Source organism: Diuraphis noxia, unplaced genomic scaffold, assembly GCF_037042655.1.
Source record: "Diuraphis noxia isolate RWA-SAM2 unplaced genomic scaffold, SU_Dnox_SAM2 contig0004, whole genome shotgun sequence".
Lineage (NCBI taxonomy): Eukaryota > Metazoa > Arthropoda > Insecta > Hemiptera > Aphididae > Diuraphis > Diuraphis noxia.
In genome coordinates, this window is record NW_028301714.1 from 54,465,680 (window position 1) to 54,492,745 (window position 27,066).

Here is a 27,066-nt window from a genome sequence, read left to right on the forward strand (position 1 = left end):
ATGTATAGAAAATGCTAATATTTATGTTTGGTGATATTTTTACCAAAAAAAAAAAAAAAACACACATCATTGTAAAATCGATTATTTATTCATAGCTTCGCTCAGAATCTAAAATGAATTTAAAAAACATGTGCATCTATTAAAACGAATTTCGTTTTGTAAACTCAATTTTTCATCACTCCGTTCCTATTTACGATTATAATCCTAACTATACCTCGCACGCAGTTTCTTGCCGATGATGACTATGGAAATAATTGCGGTCTTTTGATTCCATTCAGTCGTGCCTTAACTGACAGACAAATTAGTATAGTACATATCTAGAGACGACGAACGTGTGATGTACGAGTGTAACAATGATGGTCTCGTTATATGTATTTTTTTTCATTCCAAGTAGCTCTTAGATTTGAAGACATTGATTAATCGACCGTTACAAATACGGAACAAGATCATTTATTTCGAAAATTATTTTATCTCAATTATGCCGCCCTGTGTAACTATTTCTAGATTATTATATTTCGTTAAAAAGAAAATGCTGTTAATGTAGTGTATACGCATATAGATATGTATAATAGATTAAGTACAATTTAACGCGCATTTCATATTTTCAGTATACCTAACCATTAATAACATTGAGTCATTGAGATAATAAAGATATAATGGTTGTTATTCATGAACGATTACAATGGAACGCCCGAATGCTATATTGCCTCTATTTAATGTATTTAAGTATGCCTACTATACCTACATGGCCACATAAATTGCTTCATTTACCTATACGTTATAGTGTTATACATTCGAATACGCAGTCGTACTATCCTAAAATTCAGAGTTTGTGAATTTCAATCAAAATTACGTTTCTAGGTACGTTGTTATTATTTCGATTTAAATATTTACTAGCGTTATTTGATTTGTGATTTAGTAATATTTATAGTAATTAAGTATACCTATAGCAGTTGATTACAATTTCAGTTTAAATATACATTTAAAGCAAGTAAAGTTGGGTTAGGTTGATACCTAACCTAACTAAACTAACAAGCAACGAAGCAACGGCATATTACAATAAAGTCTAGATAAATTTACGTTCAACAAGTTTATAAAAATTGTTTAAATTTTATGAAACTGAAATGTCATCTGTATTTTTGTTATAAACAATTTTTGTGAGTTTCTAGCATCTAGCGTTGGTACTTTTAAACTTATAACAAAACAACCGATATTAATGTGATTGAAAATTAAATTGAATTGGAGTATTTTCTGATTTTTCCAGTTATTTCTTTAAAACTATGCATAAAAAAATTGAGAAAATTGGAGTACATATGACATATTATACTATGTACGGCCCAGATGGGCTTTTGGAAACAAGATAGGTACTTGAGTTGCAGATATCGAGTTCACTATTCTTAACCAAAGTAATGATCACAGACATAAGAACATACGATTTACCTTAGTACCTTACTCCGAATACTGGAATATATGCTCAGACCACGTTACAAAAACAATGTAACAATAAGTTTTTATTCCATATACAAATTATCGCACGCATTTCGACCTCTGTTTTCATTTTTTATTTAATTTCATGCCATTTTTTATAATATGTATAATGTATACTACAAATACTATTCTCGCGTAGGCGAGTGTCCGTCGTCGTCGCGGCGTGGAGGCGCGTCATTCATCACGCGAGCCATCTGTGCTTATATAGATAGATTAAATTAGTGCCAGACAACTTATATCGGCGCAGGTAAAGTTATACAGCCGGCCGCCCTGCAGGTAGATTAGGTTTTTAGAATTGACCGGTTATTTATTTTTGTCTATATATTATATATTTAATCCAGTACCTAAGTATCGTTTTTTCAACAACTCGTCCGCGACATCATCAGAACCCACTATATAATCTCATTAAACTTTTTACCACATATAACATTATAATATTTAATAATATAATATCATGCATAATTCGATTCTAGTTTGCATTTTTGTGGTATACGCGCGTAGGGTAATTGATGGTATAAACCGGTTGCACGTATTAAACGCCATATTATATTGTAACATATTATTTGTAAGTTGTAACTAAATCGTTTACGAGCCAGAAATTTCTAAATTTGGATCTCTGCCTTTTTTTCATCAACGAAAACGCGCACGCGATTGAATACACCCGAGTGGGTGTTTTCGCAGTTCCGGTTATCCTGTCCATTATATATTATTATATATATTAATCGTCTGTGTTAAAAAAAAAAAAACTGTGCACATGGGCCAGTGATGAATTATTTGTTATGCCAACAATTATTTTTTTTATCGATATCCAACCAGAAAATCAATGAAAAGTTATCCAGAGTTGCAGATAGATTAGATACGATTTCATTTTTTGACGATCCTACATGATAAAATATATTTTAAATTATTGTCAATCAAGTTCGTAAAAAATCAGTTATTGGGTCATAATGGATATTATTGTTTATTAGTATTACTATAGCCAATTATTTTTAAACATATTTAGTTCATATCCGGTTTCAAGGTCGCGTTAAGCTTGCTCTAATGATTTTTATCGCAATCAATAACTCATAAAAACTTGAAAATAAAATATTAAAATGTAAATAAATAGCTTTATTGACACATTTATATTGTAAGTAAAAGTCATAAACTTATAACTAAGTTATCGCGTAGGTAAACATTAGAAAAGTGGTCGATTTTTAGACTTTGATAAAGTGCCAAAATAAAAATAAAACTGTTTAAGTGCTTAAAATAATATTTGTGGATTGATTTAGAATTTTAAAACGAGATGATTTATGGGATTAGTTGCTAAATCAAAATAATTTTTAAGTTGTATACCTATTAAGGTATTCATAAAACATATAAGATTAACATTTACCTAATACAAACTCATTCTAAGTTTTCTGGTATTTCCAAGATCAATCTCTGAATAAATTGTCGAAATTGGTCGAGTAGTTTTTGAGTTTATAACCTATAAAAATTCGGATATTGCTTTTTGTTGTAAATTTTAATTGTTGACAATAATGATTAATTAAATATTATTTTATTTTATTTAAAATGAATATGCTATTGTGCCATTACAACGCATGACGAGTCAGGTTGTCTAGACACATTTTTTTTTTTAAATTTTATAAATGTAACTAATGGCAAGTTTATACATAAGCAAAACATTTCTTGATTTTTGGTAGCCTAAATGAAAAACACGTATGACCGTATGTCAAGCTAAAACAACCTAGGTTGAATAATGAAGCAATATACATTCTTTGAATCTTAAGGAATATGTGTGCAAAATTTGGTGCTAATTACAGGTTTAGTAGTATAGTTTCTTATAGTCTATATAAGCCCCATACAAACAAATATTAATTTTTATATTTCACGGAGAATAAAATAAACCTATGTGGTATTTAATTTAGTACTTTGCATAGATACTCTGAACATTTTTACAGTGTATAAAATGTCAATAGATTATTATTAAATTCTACGATTTTCAAATCCTCATGACCTCCATGCATTCAAAGTTTATATTACCGTTCTAGACCCGCTTAGTAATTATTAGGTACAAAAGTAAAAAACTCAAAAAACCTATAAACACCTATAAACATTTTCAAATCAGTCATTAATAATTATAACAGCTGTTTTTTCCTAGGAAAAAAAAGGTTAATTCTCAATAATTGAAAAAACGAAGTTTATACATAATATTATTTAAAGTAGGTATACAATTTTTTTTTTTTTTTGGATTAATCGTTTAGAATATTATACTTTTCTGAATGAAATTTAACAACTCCCAAAAGTATTTTCCACAATATTTTTCTAACGAATTTTGAAATTCAAATTGTTTATTCAACTTTTAGACGGGACTGTGCCCTCATACGCTTATAGTTTATATTCCCACTCTGTTGGATCACGAAAGAGGCATTTTTGTAGGCCACATACGATATATTATTGTAGCTGATTGTTGTGCTGTCGGTAAATCTAGCTATATATGGATATAGCCGGTATCTATATACACATATATTATATGATATATCACAGGCATATATGTATCGTATACGCAAATGATTTTTATATACACCGTACTGTTGATTCTCATTGGCGTGCAATCAAATCGACCGCGACAATTTGTCGTCCCGATCGACTTCTGCGACAAGACTGCTGCAGTGTCCTCGGCAAAGGAAAATGTGCACAATACATAATATATATATATATATATATATATATATATATATATATATATATATATATATATATATATATATATATATATATATATATATATATATATTATACCACATAATATTATAAACTGTTGAAGCCTGCAGCACGCGGTGTTCCGCAGCTATGTACACAATACGACTACGACACGTCTCCGCGGATGCAGGGTCATAATATTATTGTATATATATATATATACCTGGCGATATTGTTTGCACGACAACCACGACTTATCAACTTAAGCCGCAATAGGAGTCGTTTATATTATGTATATATATTTGTTGTTTTTTTTCCAATCCGCACACGACCGCGATGAGGCGTATTCGACTACGTTTACATATATTATTATATACTAGGTATATATTATATGTGTTATGCAAGTATACATATATATACGTGCGAGTGCTTCACGCGGTATTATGTACACATATCGGTTGTAATATTTATTGGATTTTATTTATTATTATTATTTTCCCCCTTTTTTTTTTTTTGCTTCTTATATTATTTAAATACTGATTTTTCCGTACATCGCGGGTGAGTAAACGTATATATATCGAATACAATGGACTGCGGTGTACGGGAAAAAAAAATCGCCTTTTACGTCGTCTTAACGTCATACACGCGGGTTGAGGAGCTTTAGGCGTGCGACATGCTCGTTTTACAATCCACTCTGACCTTGTGCAAACCGGATCGGATGCGTGGCGACTGGCGACCGGCGTTCTGTTTCATTCAGTGTAATATATCGTGTGTGTATATATATAAATATATGCAATGCATGTGCATCTGTGAGTGTATATAAGTGAGTATGTGTGTAGGTGTGTGTGTGTGTGTGTGTGTGTGTGCCCGAGTGCCCGTGTGACAATACCATTTTTGCAAGTATAGGTACCTACGCGATGAATTCGATTTTTGATGCTACGCATATTATATCCGCTTACTATACTATGGCGTTATCAGCTATACCTATAAATATATAATATTAAGCAATATGGTCATCCACATAATGTACGAACAGATCAATATCCTACAAATTACATCTCAAAATTCGAAAGAATATAAAATACAAATATAAATACACTATTTGTTCGCGGTTCGTGGGATCGCGACTCATACTCGTATGAATTCGTCATTTTTTTATATTTACGAATCACACGAATTGTAAACGAATTTACTCATTCGAATCGATTCGTTCTCTTTGATCTTTTGATATTACCGCCCTTTGGAGCGATAGACTACGAATCATTATTGAATAGTTATGGGCCAATATTGGCCCACGAATGACGAATGGCGAATGATGAATAACCCCTACACACTATTCATGAATTTCAACGAATAGTGAACTGCGAACCGCGAACAACGAATACGCGCATAGTGTGTACCACTGTACCAACAATATTCGAAATTATTTTATTTCTTTTAAAAAATATCGACTTACAAATCTTAACGTATATGCAATATTTATAATCTGGCTCCTCAAATATGCGACGGAACTAAATTGATATCGAATCATATAAAATCTATGCTTTAAATATATATATATATATATATACCTATAAGATATTTATTGCAATGAGTAATATCAATTTTCAGAAAATTTATAATATTACTCAAAGTTGATGTATCTGGTGCTGGTAGAATACATTACCAATTTAAGGGTTAAAAGTGTTCTTAAAAAGTGGCGTGGACGAAACTTTATTAAACATATTATAGCTATAGGCTAAGCATACTATTATGTATACGTCGTTTATTATTATACAACAACGGCAGAATATAAAATGTGAAAAGGATGCCTAGGATATAAATTACACGCGTATATAGTAACTAAATTATATTATGTTATACCTCCTATATTACATCGAATATTCGATCACACATCGTCCATCGTTAAAAATATTGTATACATTATTATATGTAGGTAGCTCTTGTACTCGGAGACATAATATAGGTATATAATGTCTCCGAGTAAGTGTACGTTAATATAATATTATGTTATATTATTATAGTCATTGGTGCAACTGGTGCAAGAGTGTCGGGTTTCATAATCGTTTATTTGCCACGAACGGATGACGCAGTACCATCGTCTGTGTGTGTGTATGTGTGTGTGTGTGTGTGAGCTATGTATACAAATATAATATACTGAATCATCGGTTCGAAAATGCATACCTACATCTTATATAGTTTCGGCATAAATAAAATATTGAAATTAACATAATTTTTAATGATTTTATCATGGTGGCATAGTATATAATACAACCGTTAACAATTAATTTGATGTATATGGTGCTTTCCTATTCGTATCCGTTGTTCACCCCCTTTATTTTTCCGCTGCAGTATACTGTAAACAAACGCGGCAAAATGTAAATAAACGTTTAACTCGTAGTTAACGGCGTTGTTGTGCAGCACAATAATTTGAAATTTTCGTCCAAAACGGAGAGCTTATTTATAATATTATACACATTATATATTTATTGATGATCCAGAGAGGAGACTCATAGGAGCTCGGAATCTTTTGTGTGTCTTGGTTCTTGAATTCGGGACAATCGAGATTATTCCAAACCATCACGTGTTTAAAATGTACTCTTGGGTTTGACAATAACCACCTGTGGAGATAGAGACCCCAACGGAGTTATCCTAGACAACGCACGGTGATGCGTATAATATTATGTAACGATATAATATACATTATATAGGGCGGTACGGATATCGGATTTATCTTCAGTTAAAATATTTTAAAATGGAAAACCGTAGTCACAGTCATTAATCCTCCTTATATAGAGGTGTAGTAGGTATACACGTTTTGGTCGTGTAGAGGTTCTAGCAGTCTTATCTATTTTTCCTTCTATAAATCGATGCGTGCCGCAGTAGGAAATGTATTCTAGCTTCTGCATTCTTGTGAACACCGTCTAATTCTTTTGAAAATAAAAGACTGGTTTAGACTTGAACATGACCATAACATTTTATTTGACTACGTTACTATCGAGATTGACAGTGCAGTTTTCCAGGCAGACAGATCACGGATCATACTATATTGGATAATGGTTCATTGGAAATTATTTATCTAAACGAATTGCAAAATATATATTATCGTTGATGATTTATTATAAGAAAAATAGTGCTTTTGAGTTCTGTATCATATAACATTACAACAATCAACTGCTGAATATTTTAATAATGACAAGACAACAGGAAATCATGCTGAATATATTTAAAAATAACAGTTGTTTACGTAACATAATTATGAAATAAAATAAAATTATCACTGAAAAACATTTCCCGATTAGGAGTAGGTACCTATTAAAAATCATCATAGAAGCCTACAGAACGGCAATGAAATCTGATTTCATAGGAAGGTACAAAAGACAATTATTCTAGGCAATAATCATTATATTACCCCGTGAAAACAATCGACGAATGAACATTACATTCAAATCATTAAACAAATCTCTATAAAAATAACAGAATGTGTACCTTTACGTTTATTTTTTGTTTATGAAACTGTATACATCTAAGTACATCCCGTAATTGATTTATGTACAAAGTCTACGTCGTAAATGCTAAATAGCCTCAAGATTTTTATATTGTATGCTTATACCTACGTAGGTATATAATATTCTGTTTGTTATCTTTACAAATACGAAATGGCATTTAAATAAAATTCAAGACAAATATACGTGTGAATTTCCATGCCACCTGGTGTTAGGTATTAATTACTTCACACGTTTGAAAGTAAGTATACACCTTTACCTAACTTATAGAACATACGTAGCACATGATATATTATATTATTATACGCCTACGGTGGGAAATTATCGATCCTGTTACACGTGCACAAGACACATAGCATAAATTGTTTTAAACGATTGTAAATTCCTCGGTGCATTGAGCACACACGTTATAATATGTACCTACGGTAGGTATTTATTTTGTAATATATTATGTTTTGCACTTTGGCTTATTAATGAATAATTAGCCGGTACAATAAGACCGCTAAAATACTTGACTTGCTGTAAACTATCAACGGTTCGCGTATCTACACGTTTACACGTAATTACATTTATAATATGCCATAATATTATAATATATCATCACAAGTTTCAACAAATCGTTTTTTATATAACGTTTATAGTATACGTATAATGTATATGGGTTACGTAAACGCTTTTTAACGAAATTTTATCATGATCATCAGGTACATTATTTGAACGAATCATAGATAAATATCATCGCTAATTGATTTCTTTACTTATTTAATTTATTTATCTAAATCGCTAAAAAAAACATGAAATTCCTATAATGTAGATAATTTTTTTATTTGCTAATTATAATAGTTATTATAAGTATTATAGCCATAAGGGTACTCAATCAGCGCCGCAATCTCAGTTTCGAAATCCTTGTGCATCAGTGGCGGCGTGATAGGGTGTTTCATGAGGCAATTGCCTCACGACCGATTAGGTGGTGGTACTTCCTTGAATGGATATTAAAATACACATATGGTCAAGTGGTCAACTAATACTATTTATACTAATTATATAATAATTAGAATAATTTGTACCTCACGGTTACTGGAAATACACTATATGTGTAGTGTGTACAATAACGTGGTATCGTGGTAACTGCACGAAACCGGAAATACTATAAAGTTGTATCGTTATTATTTTATTAATATATTATAAAATATAAGTTATGAAGCGTCTATGTGATAATATTTAGGTGGTGGTGGTCGAGCATATATACTTGCCTCATGAAATAAAATAGTTCACGCCGCCACAGCTTGTGCTTTTGTCCAGTAGACAGTATAGCTAGACACGTAGACGCAAATGTGGTGCCCCTTAGCTTGAAAAAAGGCTCCAAAATATTACGTAATAGATATTTTTTTTTCATATTATCATATACATCATATGTTATGTATACGTTTTTAAAACAACTGATTTTTTATAACTTTTTTTATATTTAATTAGTAGTTTTAATCAATAGTTTTATTTATATGACAAAGTGTGGTACACCGATGCCGATTTTCCATAAAATTGAGGTTACTACACTAACAATAATAATAAAACAATCACGGAGGTACAGAAATGAAACAATATAGAAAATCATTGATTTATACAACTTAAGTAAAGTTTAATATCTTGCATGTGTCATAGAAATAATATGGTATACATATATTTATTTAGTTTATTATCAAAAATAATTATATTTTAACTATAGGTATAAACAAATATCATTACCTATAGAAATATAATTAAAGGGATTATTTATTACCTTAACGGCAGCAATGTGAACAAAACGACAACATATCGTACTGTGTTAATACCCTATTGCTTGGTATAGGTATTTTGTGTGAAATTATTTAAATCTCATTATGAGGCGATTAGTGGAATGGTGAAATATTTGATTCTCGTGATTTAAATTAATTGAATATTCTTATTACCTATAAAAGGAAACTATATGTTTAAAGTATATATGTTAAAGGTTCATTATGAATAATCAAACACATCATGATGAGAATATCATTTTACTATTTTATTAAATAATAATGAAGAATATCTTGTGAGAGTTTTAGTTACGTTTTGTTAAATTCAGATGTATAATCTATTGAAATTGAATAATTCAAATATATATATGCTCACAATATAAAATCTACTAGAAAAAAAAATGTAATCAACGTTTACGACTAATCGCCGTTGTCGTCGATGTCTTTGGATCAATAAAAAAATAAAATAAAAAAAATATAAAATCTATACATTTTTCTCTTCAATATGAGTTTTGTGTGCCTAAATTCATTACATCTATTTATTATGTCATACATACCATGTGCGTATAATATATGTAATATTATAAACATAAAATACAATATTATACATAGCTATACTGTCAATAAAATGTACCTAATTCATATAATAGTGCGTAAATTGGTAATGAAAGCATGTAATGCGTGGGCTATAGAATGCTGACTTAACTGCAGTAACAACTCAATTAGCGAAGAAAATTTGAATTATAGACCTCCCGGGATTCTCCGTCCACGCCAATCAGTAGACAAATTGAATTCGTGCAGCCTATACTTAATTAAAAATGAAAATAAAAACGACGTTTTATTTGGATGCGTGTATAATATTAATAGTAATAATATAAGGTGGAGTTTAATTATAATTTCGTTATGCCGAGGAGAGTAAAACATTAATAATTATTCGGATGATGGCAAATCGATGTTGATTGATTGCCGCAGTAGGTCAGTAGCCAACGGATAGGAAATAAAATATATGTAATATTTATACTTAATATACCTATGTAGGTACGATTGTCGACTGCTACAAGAAAGAAACCTCCCGAACTCATGACAAATTTCGTAATAAATCACTGATACCTACAGCGGGGTATTATAAATATTAATGAGTCATTAGCATTCCATGACCTTTAAAAAATCCACCGATGACAAATAATGATGAGTGGCGGTGCATTTGTACAAAGTGAACATCTCGTCCGAATACGCAAAAATAATAAAGTGCTGTTGAAACACGTTTTTGCTATTCGCCAATATTCACGGGTAAATATTTATATAAAATGTTTACTCGTAAAAGACTAAAAGAGTTGTTGGCGATCTCTTTTGTTCGGTATACAATTAATGGTTATTTTAGTAGTCATATAGGAGTATTATATGCCCATATAGGTATTAGGGCTTATATTTTATTAGGATTGAGGCAGACATTTTACAGAGCAGTTATTACTGAAATCGAAAGGAAATACTGCTTCCACATGCGTTCACAATAATTCGACGGTGTGGGGTTCGTACAATACGAGTACAACACAAAGACTGATACGTATATCATGTTTACGCGTGACGGAATTTTATTTTATATATATATATATATATATATGATATAATACGTATCTATATCCTTTGTATGGTACGAAAAGCAACCTTATGTTTTATAGTGCTATATTATAATAGCCACAAGTGAGAATAAACGTTGGATAGAAAAAAGAAGTCGACAGATATCACATTTTGATATTTATCTGAATCGATATAAGATCCTGAGCCCAGTAAATGTGCTAATTTAAATAAATATATATTAATATTTACCTACTAATGCACGTGAATAGTAAGTAAATTATAATATATTGTTGTAAATACGCTGAAATTACAAATAAGCCACAAGATGTATTTACGGTATAAAACGCGAAATTTAAGATTATTATTAAAATTATAACAAAATGACCCAAGCTAATTGAAGTTTTGGACATTTGCAGGTTATTATTTGAAGGGATATGTGAATGTGATGGGATTAAGTGAAAGTATTAAGCCTGATTTAGATAACGTAATTGCAGGTATGAAAATTAAATTTAACTTAATCGAATAATACAGAGTAAACAATTGAATTACCTAATGAGAAACAATCGACTAATAAAACGCTGTAAGGACCCTCTGAGTATATTAAGCAGGCAGTTAAATTGTTAATAGTCACGAATGTTTAATATTTACCAAAATTACTCCATTGTCCCCGGAGCTCCTCACGGTGGCGCCGAACCATTGACGCGACTTACTGTCTATTTGAATCCATTTGGAGGAATTGTTGTTTCCTGTTTGAAAAAAAAGGATTTTAATTATAATTGTTTAAAAGTTTGATAACAATGTAGCCTGTATAATATATATTAAAAATTTTCAATGAATAGTTTAATTACAAATAACTCGCACTTCAGACTTTTATAATGTGTTTAGCAGAGTGTAACCACATAAATGAACGGTCTATGATATTATTATAAATAAAAAACTGTACGAATATATGTTTCATATTATAATTTATAATAAATTATACACAAAAAATTATTTCCTGTCCGATGTTTGATTTTTATATTGTGATTTCTTTATTTCACAGTAGTTTATTTGTTTGAAAATAATTAACTGTAAAATATTGATTGGTTTCTACAACATTTTGAAGTATAATTAAAAAAAATTAAAATCAAGTATATAGAAATATAAACTTTTAAAATTAATTATTATATTTTATCTCAGATTTTGATTAATGGGTTTTTTTTTTTAAATTATTCTCCGGTAGTGATATATTTTAATAAACTATAATAATAAACAAGTATATTATACTGCAGGCTGCAGCAGGTATACAAATTACGATAAACGCCTACATATATCTATATAATATTTATACAGAGAGATCCATTTAACGTTTAACGGAACGCACTCATTATTTCAGAAAACATTAATATTTTTGAAAATATTTTTAATCGTTTTGACAATTATTTATTTATTTATTCTTTTGAATGACATACATTTTTAATTGTATAGGTACTTTGTTGCAGAATATTTTTTTTTTATATTTTAAAATTAAATTTCGATCAAGTACAGTCGAATAAGTTTAGATGAGTAGAGGATCAACATTTTAGGGGTACGGCTTTACCACTCCACTCTTCTCAACTTAACTTTAGATCCTTCAAAAAGTTATGACTCATAAAGTCATAAACAACTTGTCAAAACACGAAATACTCCAAATGATATTCTGCTTTGGAGTAAGAAATTTAGAGTGCATGTATCGTCATTAAACAAATTACAAAATGATAACAATAAAAATGGTAAAAATTAATTTTTTAAGTAAAATGTTAATAGTTTTATTTAAATAATGATATAATCTTCAATCTACATCATCCCTCCAGGACTAGATGGGTTACTGGTACAGCAGATATCAACCGACAACCACAAACCACCAGCTATGATAATTGGCCACCCCGGATTCTCCCTAAATAGGTTTAGTTCACATAATGGGTCATAGGTGTTGATCTCAAAAGCCGAAGCTCTGCATACACACAATACGGTATACGACTACAATAACAATGTGCTAAACAATAGGCCCCGGCCATATGGCCATACTCTTTTTAGTACACGAGGTAGGTAATATAGTCTTACTATATATATATATATATATATATGATAGCTACCAGCAGCTACTATACAACAATATTATTATTATTACTGTTTTATGCATCGCGGCGAGTGCATATCCGTCTGCGTTTCAACGGCCTGCAGCGAATTGTATATAGTTATATATTATAGTATTATACTGATTGCGACAAAATTAATAATAATCGAATGCCGCCGCACAGTAGCTGCGACTGTAATAGTGGGTCAGATATGGACTTGCGGTGCGAATGGTTTGTGTATATTGAAAAAACAATACCTAAATATAGTCAAGCCACTATATAAACTATACATAATATATACAAGCTTGCGTAGAAGAGACGAATATATTTTATACATGTATATATTAAGTACGTGGTGGTGTGTGTTTTTTAACACCGAAGAACTCGGACGGCCTTCTCTCTCTCTCTCTCTATATATATATATATATATATATATTATATATATTGCAGAGCCCCGCACACTATATAGCTGCAGCATCATCATCATCCGGACCACTTATGCACGGTCGACAGCGGCGTATGACATTTTATTTTTTATTTTATTTTTTTATCTTCTCGGAACGCGCTTTTCCTTAACCGGACAACTAGTTGTATTACGTACGCAGAATAAATAAAAAGTTTTGTTTGCGTACAGACGTCAAACGACCATCCGGATGATAATGTTATACGACCGCTGCTGCAGATCCGTTACCGGCGAGTGTCTATATAGAATATGTTTTTTTTTATTATTATTATTATTTTCAATCACTCCTCTTGTATATATACTGTTGTTGTTCTATCATCCAATAGAGTAGCCTTTCCGAGGTTAACGAACCGCGTGCGCTTCCAAGTTCACTATAAAATGTACTAATATATAAATTGTCACGTTAAATAATTCTACCCGACCTATATGATGCGATGTAATAATATAATGCACATAATGTTGTGTTAATGATATGCCAATTTTGAGATAGCAATAATAATAGATATTTATTATTCTTTAATTTCTATAAGTTGGTCTTTTAATTTCGAACAAAATTAATGCTGTAAAATATTTGTATTTTAATATATTATGTTATATCAATAGGTAACCAATATAAAATAAACACATATAATCATCTCGACGGCTCGGCCATCATGTGATGAAAATTAAATATATACCATTAAAATGTTTCTTGTTATTTGTAATGTGTTTTCAGTAGGACTAGTAGGTATATGTACAATTTAGTATGGGTATAAAAGGGGTATGTATTGCCAAAAATGTATTAATAAGTTAATTTTTATTGAAACGACGCACGACGTTCAATGCGTGTGTTCGTTAAAGGTCTTGAAAAGTACCTATGAACCTATACTGAATGACTATTGTATTATTACCGTTTGATTGAATTCACGTGAGATACAATTCAATACAATGTGTTTAATCATTGGAGCATAAAAAAACCCTTCATTCATTTTCAGCTGTCAACAAGAAGGATATCATATTATTAAAAAGCGTAGTAGGTATAGGAAATAGTTGATGCAATAAAACTAATTTTAAGTCTAGCAAGGGTGTTTTTTTTAAAATAGGGATAAGTTTTCTCACGCAGTGTGATTAAATATTTTCGTTAGTAAAATGTGTTCAATTCAACAAAAACCAAACCTAGACATGAAGAAAAGTAAGCGATCAAAACTAAATTGCCAAGTCTATAGTATGATTTAACACACAAAACTAATATTTATTCTATGGTCCTAATTTCTTTTTGGATTCATAATACAATGTTATAATAATATACGTGTACTGCTATGTTGGATTGCATTAAAACATGTTCTTTTAGCATCTTAAAACCTTGATTTGATTGTAAAATATTTGAAATTGGTGCACATATTATAAGGAAAAAAGGATAAATCAACAATAATTTGAATATTTTAAAACTGAAACAAGTAATTTAAAATACTTTTAACCACTTTAGAAGTATATGAAACAACTTACAAGTTTTAAACATTCATTGTAAAATGTCCAAAATGTTAGTTTGATCATTGATTATAGAATAGATATTCTATAATCAATGGTTTGATGGAATAGTCATATAGAATATTATATTTCTACTATATTTAATATACTTTTACCGATAAGTTAGGTAACATTAATTCATTATTATGATATGAATATAAACATTTATTTTTTAATTTAAATATAAATGTTTAGTTCCATTTTTATAGATTATTTTATTTTCATAATGTGTGTGAATATTTTACGTAGTAACCTATACATTATTTTCATTCTTAAAATAATTTTGTTATAAAGTTTGTTTTTTATATATATTAAAAATACGCGATGATTATTACGGTCTACATTTATATCCTAGGGTAAATAACGTATGCTCCAGAGTTGAATATATACTATAATATAATAAGACTAGCTATAATAATAGACAATGCATGAAAAAAGAATACAATTATTTCTCATTTATGAATTTACAACAATACAACTTATTTACTACTTAATAGTACTTACAATTGAATATTAACTCACCATTCACGATGTACTTGTTGATGATTTATATTTACTTTAAATTCAATGTAATGCAATGCGTGATTTGTAAGTATAATAGAGGATTGTAATGTAAATTAAATAATTCTAAGTCATCGTCTTGATATGCGTCATTTTTTATGTTTGATATTAAAGTATAATATTGAAGAAATTATAGCTCCAACTGGTTTACTTGCTTACAAAAACGAATAATAATAGTAGGTATAACTTAATAGTAGGTAATTACTTTATATGGTTTTAGTTCTTATTTAAATGAATATTGCGGGGTTGTTTTGTTAACAATTCGTTCGCAATAAATTGTCAGATCTTCAATCAAGTTAGTTCAAAACAAATATATACAATACGTAGGTAGGTCGAAGGTTAGGTATAGTTTACAGTTTGAATGTCATACTGCAGTACCGTATTCAGGGGGTGGGCTTTTGGGCTTAAGACCTCCCCTCCCCCGAAATTTCAGGAAAGGTATTTTTTTTTAGTAATGCGTAATGGATTCATATCATAGTAATAATGTTGATGAGTGAGCTATGGGCACGATTCAAGATAGGTGGTACATATATTATTATATTTACTTATTTTGCATCACGCTACGACGGCAATAATGATTTATTGGCAATTGACATACCTACCTAATATAAATTATGGACCGCGTTTAGAAAGATAAATAAAATATGACTGAGAGAGACAGAGCTACTGGTTTACCTGTCAGAATCCAGGGGCATCGCCCGTTTCCGCCAAAAAACCGGTTTCCTGATTTAGGTATAGCCCTTTTCCACCAAAAACGAAAAAGGTATGATCCCCGTTTCCGCCAAAATGTATTTTTATGAAAAGACGTTTCCGTCAATTTGGGAACCATGTACAAATATTATATATTCTTATAATATAAAAATATTTTTGTTATTATAAATTATAATACAAGTATAATAGGTCAAATATAGTCTCAATAGAGTTTTGAAAAAAACATATCGTTTTTTTAAAGAATTAAAAATGTCACAAAAAATATTAACAAATTCCATTTTGAAAATCGTATTAACTGTTGTTAAACTGATGACGAACAGAACAGATACTGAATTAAAATATAAGAATTTAACATTAGTTAGATAATTATTGTGTGCGAATTATAAATAAACTATGATACAGCGTGTATACTTCCTTCCGTTATTGACGATTATCAACAATTATCGAAGATTATCGCTGTATACCTATATTGTTATAACTATTTGCAATTTCGCAATTATTTACAAATACCATTGCTAATACCATTGATTATAGAATAGAATATTCTATAATCAATGTTAATACCTACATTTTACATTACTATTTTATTTTATATATACCACAACATATATATTGCTTAAAAATTAAGACCATTGGTTTCCAAACTTTTTTTGCGGAAATGTCTTTTGGCGGAAACGGGAATCGTACCTTTTTCGTTTTTGGTGGAAAAAGGCTATGGCGGAAACGGCCAATATTATTTTAGCGGAAACGGGTAACTCCCAAATCCAGTACAAATATTCTGTTTTAACCCATGATAATATATTGATAACAATGATCTCATTCGTGATACCACAGCTGATTATAATATAATCTTTTTATATTGTTTTATATAATCTGTAGTAATACCATCATAAAATACTGCAATATACCTACTTGTCATTTATCAACATCAATTTTTGGCTTTTGGATTATGCCTTTATGGCTTTATGTTTATGCAATTATATGCTTTATGCTTTTTGCTTTTTTCTTTTTTCTTCTTACTTTATATTATACTCGATGTAGCGTGCCAGTTTTATTAGCTTAAAGAATGAATGAAAACGAAGATGACACATTATCAAAATGCCCTGAAAATTTATTCCCAAGTATAAATATTTTACTTAAACTTCTTGCTATTTTGCCTGTATCAACGGCATCGGTTGAAAAAAGTTTTTCTTCCTAAAAAGAATCAAGACCTAGGTATTTAAGAAACTCTACCGGTGATGCAAGATTAAACGGGCTAGCATCGCTTATGAATAAAGATAGAGACATAAAGTTGATACAGATACTATTTTAAATATGTTTGCGTCAAAAAAGGAAATGCGTTTAGATTTAAATTTGTGGAAATTTACATTAATACATTGAATGCATAATACATTAAATACTATATTATATAAATGCTTTTAAATTATTTCCTATTTTCCTATAGAGTTAAGTATGAATGTTAGAGCCCCCCCCACCGGAAAACAAATCCTGGGTACGGCACTATCATACTGTATAATATTACAACACATAATATGTCGCCCTAATATAAATTAAATTTTTTTTTTGTGAGATCCGTTTAAAAGTATTTGACATGACAACGTGCAAAAACTGATGGACCTTGAAATACAAACCGCGAAAACGATGATCTCGTACAGTCGTACCTATGTATTCGAAAGAGTGAAAAAATAAGAAAAGAAAAACACACACACTCACACATTTGTATTGCAGTCGTCCCCTGTGCGCATATTATACCTACACACATACACACATACACACTTAATACATATATATATATATGGAATCTGTATAAAAACCAATTTGTAATTTGTCTTGTGCTTGATCTATCGGCCAACGGAATCGATTCCGTGTTTGTGTCTGGGACGTGATTTTTTTTACGTGTAGCCATTTCGAGAAAAAACGAACATGCTTCACCACCGTACGATGTATATGGTATCGTCACGCGACAGCAGCAATAGCGGCGACAGAGACAAAAACGGGTTTCCATCTAGATACAGGGTGATCCACTAAGCATACGTACTTACCCCTTTTTCATAAATAATGTAGTAGTTCAACATTTAATCTTTGAAATTTTCAAACATACCTCATACCTATTACAATAGGTATCCTTAAATAGACCATATTTACAAATTTTTGACATTTTGCAGTGAATACTTAAGGTATTAAAGAGTAGAAGTGTCATGTGAAGACACAAGCATAGGTATGTTTTTTTTTTCAAATGAGAACTACTCTCTTCTAACATGAATTATTTGGCTAATTTATTGAAAACATTGACATATCAGAATCAAAATTTGAATGAGTATTGTTCGAGTTGTTTAACACTTTATGTTTCTCGAAGATTCTGTCACTGGACAGCCTCCCTCCTCATAATATAACAATGTGAATATTTTGTAAAAAAAAAAAAAGAAATCCTATTTGCTTATTAAACTTATGTTACAGATTGTAAAAAAAAAAAACTTGATGTATTAAGGATAACAATAATAATAGTATAGGTCTTCGATATTATGTCATTATGACGATAATGATAGTTTGGAAAATATGGGGATATAGATATTTAAAAATTTCAGTACTTAATTAATATTGATCTATCATTTACAATTTGTAAAAATGGTCTTGACAACAAGCATAACAAATACTATAGATTTGTATATAATTATCTAATTATCATACACAATTTACATTTTTAAGACAACTTGTTCGAATTTTGAATTGGGAACGTATACATCTACATTTTCAGAAGAACTAACTTAATAATTTACAGCGGAAAAGGAGAGTTTTGTTAAAAAAGACTGCATGTATCATCACAGGACAATCTGTTCCGTTTCTCAAAAGAGGGTGAGGGAATGCTTGGTGGATCGCCCTGTATATTCATTATGTATTTTGTATAAGTATATCGATGACCGGAGGCTGTTTTTATTTTATTTGTTACTTGTTTTTTTTTCGTATAGTATTTATCCCCTCGTCACGCCACCTCACCTTTCGCGTCTCGTTTGCCCCACATATTCTGTTTTATCGGCAAAATTTACATTGAAAAAGAATTACAAACAAACTTAAAATCTCGGGAGGTTTGATAAAAAAATAAAAAATAAAGAATATTGCATTCCGTTTGATATACGTTCGGCTTGGTGGCTTGACGACAGTTGAATGCCGATACGTTTTTGCCTCGAAGCAAGTGCCGTTTCGCGTTTTGCTAAATTTTTTTTATTATCATGATTATACGCGATTGCCCTCTGTTGTACGCCGAAAGAATTTTTTTCTCAGACTATACTATTATTATATCCCGGCTATTTACGATAGTATGTGACATGGGATTATCGAGGATGTATATATACGAACAACATTGAAGACTTTTTAGACGTTCATATATATATAATATTTAACTAACCACATGATAATCGACGTATAATAATATATAGATACATCGCATACAAATACTTACTATAAATGGATGCATTTTTTTACATTTTGAATTTAATACTTACTGCCGTGGAAATTATTCCAATACATCAAGATGATGTCAAGATCTGAATTTGTCAAATCGAATTTATTGAACATTAAATTTATCATTTATGATTACTACTTAGTTATTTCATTATTCGATTAATTTAAATTAAAATGTTCGCAATAATAGTTATTCATTGGAAAACAATTATAATTCCAAATCATAAATCGTTCATTAAAATGTTCCCATACATTATAATATACATATTAACTATATAGATAATAATTAATGAGCGATTAAATAGTTTAATTGATACTATTCAAATAAGTGAACATTCTGCAATAGTTTAAACAATAATTAGTGATTTTAAATATTATTGTTTTTTAATTTGATTTTAATGTGAGATTATAAGAACAAAATAAGAATAAAACTATGTTCCTCTAATATTTTAATTTTCAACAATAGTGTAAAAAACATTTAAAACGATATTAAAAGAGAATTAAGTTAGAGTAATCACTGGGTCACTATGTATAGTGCACATACAAAACTACCTTTATGATGTTGAATTTCGACTTTTCTTTAAAACAAATAATATTAAACCTGTCGCAAGTAATAAATCAAAAAAATGATTTTCTTATCATGCATAATATAAGTATAAAATATTATATTTAATATTTTTGTTACCTTGTATAGTAGTATTATATTGAAATGATCATAAATAATAAATTATTGTATCTAAGTTAACTGCATTAATATATATATATTACATATTTTGTATGCTAATATACACAGTTGATATAAAAAAGAAAAATAGGTTGTATTTATGATTGAGTAGGTATTGATCTATTATCCAAATTTCCTAATCAATAATATTGACTTTGGAAACAGAATTTGTAGTGGTACAGAATATAAATGAAGTTAATTTACATTATATATATGTATCGTATATAAATAGGTATGTGTCTTTCGATTTTCAAATCCTATACCTATGTAGTGTAATTATACAACCGCTATAGTTGAACGATTTATACGAGCAAACAATTACGGTTGACATAAATTAAGATCAATGGACGGTGATTTTGTCGTAACTATGTCACCGAGTATTACGGTATACTATATTGATATGTATATGATTAACTAAAAATATATATGTATACTTATTCCTCAGAAATCGATAAAGCATCACCGCTGTAGGTCAGCATTGACAATCGAAAATGGTTTTCCAACGTCTCGATATTATATACGAAACATGAATAATGAATATATAATATTATTATTAAAGTTAGTACTTACTTCATTATATAAATAAACAATATAATAATAAATAGCTGCAGTACAGTGTATCCAATACCCGACTTCGTACGGGTTAAAATTAATCTATACTTCTATTGTTTTCCATTTTGCTTCGACTTAAATACATAATACAAACACAATTATCCATTTTATGGCTTTCCAGTTCTTATATTCATAGACATATTTTTAATGAAAACAAAAAACTGAAGACGGATTCAACGACAGATTTTGGCATCCATTTGAAAAATATTTGAATTTTGTGAGCCAAAACTAAATTCAAGTATGAGGGATTGCCATTTGCCACTTTATGCATGTCAACTTAATACTCATAAGAAGTTAAAAATAAACTTTAAACATCCCCTACCTCCGAGTTTTAAGGAATCTATTGGTATAACTTTTATTGAAAACGATCCAGTCGTAGTTTTAGAGTCTATATAGAAGATAATAATAAAGAAACATTAATATTTATGTACATAGGTTTATAGATTGATTGACGAAGATGATGACCTCAACGTTGTTCTACATCCCGAATATATTTCGCTTAAGACATTCCAATTTATTATGACATATATATATGATGCACCTTTATAATAATATATTGCTAAAATAATAACGTCATATGTATTTAAAAGTAGACATTTAAAATAATAGAAATATACATAAAATTGTTTTTCAAAAACGCAAAACTGTATAGGAATAAGAAAAAGATTCACCCTGTACTGCTGTTCTTATAAATTGGGGTGTGTTATGAAGGGGTGTTGAGAGATATAGTCCGCAGATACCGTGTATACGGCCGAGACCATAAATTTACTTGGGTATACACTGTAACGTCTGTAACGAGGGATAAACGGTGTGCATATCAATGCGGCGTACATGCCGGTCTCGGCTGATGCGTATATATTTTATTATTATAAATTATAATATATTTATGTATATATAAAAAAACGGGCTGGGAAATGTCCGCGGGTTCATGACGATGGACGTTTATACCGCGCACGCGTACGGAATACAGATGACTCGTGTTATATTATTATTATATGTACGCGTTATTTGTCTTTCGGACTTTCGATGTGTGTGTATAATGTTTATAATACAACATATATAATAGGTATACTGCGGCAGCTACTATACGCACTGTACATCAGTGTACATTTATATATATATACGTCTAGGATGGTACCTATATAGGTACGTATAATATAATATATATTATGTTATCAAGATCGGCGCGGCATACGCCTTTCATATAATATATATAAGTATATTATTTATAGTTGGAGTTCGCGGTGACGATGTTTTTTGCAGCAAGCAGCAGATCTCCGTTTGACAAATGTCCGAGAAAGACGGCAAGTGCTAGTCGATTATAATATTAAGCACCGTATTCATATATTTATCAAAGTATCGCCGGTTTGTCATATTAAAAAAATAAATAAATGTGCCTATAATATTTATTTTTATTATTTTATTTTAAAATAAAGCGATCTTATATACAAAAGATGTATGATGATAAGCTTAATGGAATCTCAAATGGAAATTAAATCATATCTTCAAATTATATCAAAACAATACCATTTATAAACATGCATTTATGTTTATCTATTCTAAAATATGATAAATTAATTAATGTACTCTATATACTACTGCATGAACTATAGTTGGCACAACATTTTGCCAAAATAAGTAAATAATAAAGTTTCTTGACTAAAATAAATAAATAATAAAACAAAATCTTTTATTAAAAGTACGACGATGACCATCAATATGATATATAGGTACTTATAGTTTAAAAAAAAGCTTTTGCGCTTGACATTAGTGATAGTAACATGTGTATGTGTTTATACGGAAGTTATATCTAATGATACGCACCCTAATTTAGTGGATGCTTTAGAAGTTAAAACTAATACAAATGAGATACTAGTAAATATGCACACCAAAAATCTAAAATATGTTAAATTATATATGCAAAATAAAAAATTATATTTTAACAACTAATATTATTATATTATGGGCTTAAATATGTATTATATATACGTTTGATGATGATATTTATAAGTTATGACTTATGATTACTACTCTATCCTAACATGACCATGATTTACATGTACATAGTACATATAAATAAAAAAATTATAAGGTTAGGCAACGTGGATGCAAAAGCAAATGTACAACAGATGTATAAGTATAAGGTACTTAAGTATATAAGTATATAACAACAACAATATAAACTAGTACAAATATATACTGCTACAATATGTGTAAAGTACACTATGTTAAGTCTCTGTCGGCCGTTTTGACTATTTGAAATCTAATATATACACCTCATTACGTCCGCGTAGATTATAATGGCTTCAAGAGGTGTCTTTTTTTAGACTCAAATTGCAGCAAATAAAAGAAACTCACTCTTTTAAATTTCGATAAACTTACTTGAGAACTGATCGTTTTCGAGTATTATTATAGCACAACACTTCTTATATTATATTATTTTATTATTTATTTCCATATAATTCTACTTCATGAAAAATATAATATTATATTGTGTATAAAATGTTGGTTAAAATGTGTGACTTTAATATTTTTATACCATTTATTGTTTTCCACCTAATGGCTAATGGTTGACGCCTATATAATTTAAAAACAAATACGATCCCGAGTCTGAATTCGATATTACCTTTAGAGTTTATATTTTAAGTTGGATATTAGGCAACAGTTTTCCTTAGACGAAACAATGTGATGATAAAAAAACTATTTCTAATAATCGTTTGTAATATATTAATATTTCATTAAAATTCTATTATATTTGTTAGCCATTAAAAAATAATTTTTAGAATAATCAATTTGAACACGGTACTATAATAATATTATTTTGATACATTCTTTGCATGAATTAGGAAATACACAGTTAGAATACCAAATGTTATCACATTTTCTAGTTGGAATATTTTTATTCGATTTTTCTTACGATTAGATACATTTTTATTGAGTTATATTATTTCCTGCCTATACAGTCCTAAAAAGTTTAAATGAAAACAATAATGCTTAACATTATAGATAGAGTTTTAGAGATGCTCTTTAATTCGCATTAGTGAAACTCATATTATCTATAGTGCTGCTGCGACCATTACATGAACATAAGTAATAATTATCAGTTTGATAATATAGCATTTATCGTTAAAGAGGTTAGCACTCCACCGCCAGCTCTATCAGACACCTACAGATATATATACATATCCATCTATACTTTTATATTTGTGTGTATACATAGACAGCGAACAGTAGTAATCTAAAGAATCATTATAAAACGTCATTAATTACGCAATTATATATAAAAATACTGTAATAATATTATTATATTATATAGGTATACGTAATGCATATAGAAGTATTGCTGCCAACGACTCTATTTAATTTAGTTAAACAGAGATACGAATATTATCATAGTACATTAGTACCTTAGTAACTATACGCATATACAGTATATACATATTATAGAACTGTGATTATATTTTTTTTCGTCTCCTTCAGCGTCGCTTTCACGCTTGTTCTCCATCAGGCCCATTAACTCGTGATCCACATATATAGCAGCAATCATAAAAACCAGACTATCGGTGCACTTTTTTCTCTCTTTATTTTTGTCTTTCTATTAAATCCGTCTCAGTTTTCTTGACCACAACCTTTTATTCATTGCCGCGTACAGCGAGCTTCCACGTAATATAATAATAATAGTAATAATAATAATAATAAATTTCACTTCGTTTTGGCCTACGGCCTCGCGGTGGATATATACCGTGCCACATTCCGCGGCCATCTGTTCAATCGTATATTATAAATGTACAATGTATTATATTAAATACACACACACGGACACACAGATATATAGTATAGAATAATAAATAATAAATGTATAATATAGCACCATAAGTCGTGTCATTTCTTCTGTTCGCGCGCGCGACGATTCTGCGCGAATTATTTACCGCGCCTCCTGACGCCCAACCTATAATGGCGTGGCATCCAAAGAGTCGTTCAATTTCATAACACGCCAGCGCAGTGTGCACCTCAAAAATAGTACATAATATTATAATATAACAGTATGTTTAATCGAAAACCTATCTATATATTGTGACCATAAAATTGACGAACCAAATGCATGATTATTTGAGCATTATCCCAATCCGTTAGGTATGATATTGCATGTGTTATCTCGAAAATTAACCTTTCAAGAACGTGATCCTAGGAAACACTAAATAGAAAATTATATCTAACTTTTTACTATTTTAAAATATTATAATATAATCAATATTTTTTCATTTCATTAGCATTTTTAAACGTTTATCACAAAGGTATTTTAAATGTTGCCGCATTACATCTTCACACACACACACACATATATATATATATATATATATATAATCATCTGCTATATTTATAGCAAATATATTTCTTTATGTTGTATGTGTAAGAATAAGGAGTAGATTTTGAAACACAGAACATTTCAATATTATTATATTTAACAATTCTGTTCTAAGACACGAAAATCGATTGTGAGAGTGTGAAGAGTTGCGTTCGACTGGTTTTTTTGCTCATTTTTGCTGCTGTAGCAGTGTATTTTATGGTGATGGTACAAACACATCTCGAATATTATAACAAATAAATATACAGGGACCGAGGAAGACATGTATAAGAGAGATAGTTATTGTTATGACTGGTTACAACAGGTTGCATTAAAGAGAGAAGAATAGAAGTCGATTTTTGCTACGACAAGGCAGAGTCTATATAGTATAATGTAATAGAGTATAGGGTAATTTACCGTCCATACTCGCCCACTATTTTTTCTTTAATGCATTATTCAAATTCTGATTTTTGAATTTTTAAGTATACCTACTTATAGGTACAAGTAACTAATATGCTTTTAGTTTTATTAGATAATAACTGCAATTTCCATATCTTAAATCCATATACCTTTAACCAATAATTATTAAAGACTATTATCCTCAGTATACCTTTATACATACAATGTTTAGCAATTAGGAAACGTATAAGAATTTTAATTTAAATTTGTCAAAATCTCTCATCAAAAATTTAAGTAAATGAAAAAAAAAAGTAATTTAGTATTCCTTTATTCAAAAAATCTAAATAATTAAATTTGAATAAATTCATTATTACTTAAGTCAAAAAATGAGGGGGGATGAGTGGCAGTAACGAATCACTGTGTGTATATTGTATGCCGTCAAGTCGGGTAACACGGCGCGCGTTAATACCTATATACACATATTATTATTATATAACTGCATAGCAATATACACGACTGCACATATATATATATATACATATTATGTAGTAGGTATATTATATTATAATTTATACGTTTGTTTAATGTCTTCATATACGATCGCGACTCGTATATTACGGACAACGCGAGTCGTAAATTATATGGCGGCCGTGTGTCCAATAATAACGGCCTCGGCGCTTTTCACAACACAGATCGGTCGGCCGGTCGCGGTCTGCCGTCCGTCCGTCCGTCAGTCGGTTCAATGTATATAATAATAATAATAATAATAATAATAATATTAAAACGCTGCTGGCCAGCGTGAGAAAACTCACCTCTCGTGTCGAACGGTATCTCCTCGCAATCGTCCTCCCTGGTCGTGCCGCATCTGAACACGGCGCCGCCCTTTTCGACGCCCGGCTGTGCCGTCTGTGCCTCCGGTGCTCCGATCAGCAACCTGGAAAACCGCATACGAATGTCATTCGTTAGTATACAGAACTTCATAGGTATATTATTTTAATAGCATACAGTATATTATGATGATGATGTAATTGAATTATATTATCAAAGTATCGTCCGTGTTGTTGGGAGGAGGAAGGCAGGGCACTTAAAGGTAAAAAAAAATAAAAAACGAGAAAATTGCTCAATCCGAAAAAGAATTATCGCTTTTTGAGTTTAACGCAGCAG

General features: G+C 29.9%; 1 protein-coding gene across 2 annotated transcripts in view; it reads right to left on the minus strand.

The window, feature by feature from the left end:
* Positions 1-27,066, minus strand: part of if (integrin subunit alpha inflated) — a 75,701-nt gene that overhangs the window by 10,885 nt on the left and 37,750 nt on the right. For both annotated transcript variants that reach the window (XM_089227618.1, XM_089227617.1), the window contains exons 3-4: positions 26,715-26,836; positions 11,675-11,772 (exon numbers count right to left, since the gene is read on the minus strand). In XM_089227618.1, the coding sequence (XP_089083744.1) occupies positions 11,675-11,772; positions 26,715-26,836 (220 nt within the window). The remainder of the gene's footprint in view (positions 1-11,674; positions 11,773-26,714; positions 26,837-27,066) is intronic.